General features: G+C 39.1%; 1 protein-coding gene across 1 annotated transcript in view; it reads right to left on the bottom strand.

The window, feature by feature from the left end:
• Positions 1-3,637: 3,637 nt before the first annotated feature.
• TNNT2 (troponin T2, cardiac type) overlaps positions 3,638-4,086 on the bottom strand; it is a 25,205-nt gene continuing 24,756 nt past the window's right edge. The window contains exon 12 of the mRNA XM_018576772.1: positions 3,638-3,698. Within this exon, the coding sequence (XP_018432274.1) occupies positions 3,647-3,698 (52 nt within the window). The 3' untranslated portion in view covers positions 3,638-3,646. The remainder of the gene's footprint in view (positions 3,699-4,086) is intronic.

Raw genomic sequence — 4,086 nt, 5'->3', positions numbered from 1 at the left:
CTGTAGCATCCTATGTATGGTATCTAACAAAGTATACCGGTAGGACAATATCTGAGAATTAGACGCAATTGTTCCTTAGACTCAGATTTTAAAAGGGAAGCATGTAACCTTCGTAATAGATTATGAAAAAGATGTTATAAAGACAAATGTTTACGACGTGCATACCAACTAGCTAAATACATTGACAGAAGATGGGAATGCAACAGGTAGAAAAGATAAAAATATAAATGAACAAAAAGTTAGAATGGTAATCAACATAAGAAGGTCTCCAACATTCTGTCAAAGCATTGGCACAATTTAAAGAAAGACACGAGGATCTCTAAATGTATTTATACGCCTAGTGTGACGCATAGGAGATGTCCATCCTTACGTGACAAATTGGTCAGAAGTGAGTATACTGGCAATAGAACAAAATAGAAAAAAATGTCTGTTGAAAATAATATGGCACATATCAATGTCAGAAATGTACAGCATAATGTGTAAATGTATTAAGGTGGGAAAGGCTCTTCAAACCCCTAGGGGACAGTATATTACATCAAAACACTTTGTCAATTGTGAGACAGAAGGAATAATATATTTACTCCTGTCAGTGTGACATGTATTATGTTGGTAAGACGAAACATATGTTTAAGAAAAGGATTTCTGATCTTATATAACAAATATAACATCATGGAATATGAGGTCCTCAGTAGCAAGCCATATGGCCCAACATCATAATGGTGACACTAATAAACTGCATTTCTTTGTCCTGGAAAGTGCATACGAGCAATCGGGGTGGAGAATTTGATAAGACTTTACAACAAAGAGAGTGTAGATGGATCCATTGCACAAAATCTCATGAAGCACCTGGGATCAATGATGCCATTAATTTTAGTTGCTTTCTGTAGTAAGTCCTTCTTTGAGTCCTAGGTCCAAAAAATCATGATTGTAAGGATATAATATTGTTCACATATGGGTGTATGTATATATAATTGATAGTTATCATGTTAGAAATGAAAGTATCAAATGGCTGTAAGAGTGGTTAAGCATCCAAAAAAACCTCTCAAACAGAGAACACAAACAAAGTGCGCCTCTCTTGCGTAGAAGTCTTTATTGATTAAAAATAGCCCTCTCCTCATCCTGGATTTTATCTATGCCGGGCCTTCCAGTCGCTTTTCAATAGCAGGCAATGCTGTTTAGACAGTGATTGGACATATTGGCCCCGCCCCTGTTTTCTAATTGGATTAGGGGTGGGGCCATAAACCACCTGCCTCGCTTCAAGTATTTCACCACCAGATTACTGGTAATCATGTGACTTAGAGTGAAGCTATACTGCCACCTAATTGTTTAATAAGTGTACCGCCGGATTGCTGTCGGTCATGTGACCTTTTGATTGGCTTACATTCTATTGGCCTGTTGATTTTTGTGACCTGCCATTGGCAACAGTAGATTGGATGATTTTTAAGATATCTTACTCCCAGAGGGAGGGTGGTGCTAGATTCTGAGGAATGTGACGTGGCCCCAGAAATGTATTAACAGAGACTGACATGCAGAAGCATGTGTTCTCGGGTCTGCATAGTTCATGCTGTGGCTGTTCGGATGTCCTCACAGCGCTGACGAGACATCTGCTATTAAGGCTATCAACTAATAGCTGCCTTGTGATAAAATGTCTTACCTTTTTATTTTTAATCAATAAAGACTTTTACACAAGGGAGGCGCACTGTGTTTGTGTTCCCCGTGTGTTAGATTTCCAGTTGCCCTTACTGCTAAGGTGCCGCCCACTTGTGGAAGATCGCTCTTCCTGTACCCCCTAAGGATGATGTCATTCTGGCGCTAGTGGTATCTACTATTTGGTGTTGTTAAAAAAAGAATGGTTTAATAGATGTTGATACTACCCGTATATGCTCATTGTTATGATTAGGTAGTTATACATGAAGTAAAGTTGATTATTTGATTATCTGATGTAGTTTTCCAAGTATACTAGTTACTATATTATATTCAAGACACAGAGAGCGCCTCAATCGCATAAAAACATTTTAATAAACGAATAAAAAAATGGTATAAAGGTACTCACAAAGGATGAATAAAAATAGGCATAAAAGGGTCAGAAAAGGGTGCATATCCACCGGCTGTTTGTCTTCCCTGGTAGTGAAGTGGTTTACGCGTTTCAGAGGTCACGAAGCTCCCAATTGGTTCTGAGGAAGGAGTGAGTACCTTTATACCATTTTTTTATTCGTTTATTAAAAAGTTTTTATGCGATGCAGGCGCTCTCTGTGTCTTGTCTTATATTATATATGGTTGAAACGCAAAGAGAAAGGTTTTCTTCCTGTTTACACACACTATGGAACGCATCTTACCCCAGAAACCTGTGAAATTCAGGTAGAGGGAGGTGCAGATAAAAGTCCGAATAGAGAGATTTTTCAGTCCCACTCCCCTCTGAGAAAGCACGTTATGGGAGTACCGCGTGGACTGTTATTCCAGCCTGCATGTTGTGGAGACCTCCTGGCTAATTGTTTACCTATAAGAATTAACATCTGAGAGACGAGCCAGCAAATGAGTGGATCATACAGCAATGCTGATTACACATTTTCACAAACTATGGAGTGGAATATGCCTGGACTCAGCTAAGTATAGCTAATTGTGTCCTCTGCAGGACTGATTTCTGCTGTGCACGTATTCAAGTAATGTTCTTACACATACCACCCGGGTTGGTCAGAAACAATATGTTTCACTAGAATTATCACTATTTGCCATTTCATGGACTTGTTGCTACGATCTACTGTATATGTCCCAGGCTGTGCATGATATTCTAATAGTGGGGCTGTGACTATCTACCTTGCAGATTTGCTGCTTTGAGCTTTTTGCTCTTATGTCTACATCGGTTTCAGCCTGTTTGCTTTATGTGGTTCCTTACCTGGATTTCTCTCCATATATCATGTGTACACACGCTTGAGGACACTCAGTTATAAAAAAAGCGCTATACTTAATTAATAAATTTTTCTGGTTAACAGCGCCATTGGTCCAAGCTGTCCAATCAAAAAAACGAAATCGATGCCTCAGTAGTGGCTCACCAGTCACGAGCAAGTGAGGGACAGGGAGGCTCCTTCCTGTCTCCTCCCTTCCTCATCCCCAGACAGCTTGGTTACCGAGTTGGGGGCAGGGCTTCGGTGGGATGGGGCGGAGCTTCGGCGGGGCGGGGGGTGCCTCACCCAGCACAGAAGGCACGGCACGTCAATGGAATAGTGTAGGAATTAGATAGGAAAGTGGAGTCTCACCTCCATGACCCTGAAAATATATTTGTGAATACAGTTTTGTGCATTGAGAAGAAAGCCACAACTCTCTATAGTCACTCATAGTGGGATTTTGAAGAGGATAGTAAAAAAATGGGAGGCACTGAGGTGGTTGTTGCATAATTTTTTTATTCCACTCACTCTTGCGTCTATTCCTGCTGGATCAGTTAACTTGGGAATTTACTTTTTTTCCGGCAAAATTCTGCAATATTTTAATTGTAGATGGCACTAACTTTTACACTGATTTAAAGCTATCTATGTACAATGAATATACACTGAACATGTATGTGTCACAAGGAAAGTAAAATATTGGTTCATAAGTTTGAATTTCAGGAGGATTCCACTTCATCCTATTTATCTTTGTCCACTGTTCCAGATCATTTCCACCTTCCTCCTAGAATTCCTTTGCCAGATCTGGGAACCTTAGCGCTATAGAATAAAAAGAAAGTATAACATACACGTAACATAACATACAGTATATATACACTAGAATTATTAGAATATATTTGCACACATTATTCAGACATATTACACTAATGTGATATTAGATACTCAGACCTAACACTGACCAAATATAACCAACTAAAAAGGCTTAAATTAACCTACTTTAATTTAATGTCAAAAGCACACAAATGCTACCATATTGGAAAAAGTCAGTACTATTTACACTATGCTGCATGGTGGACAAATAGAGTGCTTAAAGTGCTGTAGCTTGGTAGTGACTGGTCTGCAGATAAATAAATTATATAACAATAATAATTAATTTCACATCTGAAACCTCTCTTCACATCAGAGCCACCCTTTTTCACATTAGGAG

This window comes from Nanorana parkeri, unplaced genomic scaffold (genome assembly GCF_000935625.1).
Source record: "Nanorana parkeri isolate BGI_ZX_2015 unplaced genomic scaffold, ASM93562v1 scaffold77, whole genome shotgun sequence".
Classification (NCBI taxonomy): Eukaryota; Metazoa; Chordata; class Amphibia; order Anura; family Dicroglossidae; genus Nanorana; species Nanorana parkeri.
The sequence above is the reverse complement of the archived record's forward strand: the minus strand, read 5'-3'. Positions and strand labels throughout refer to the sequence as shown.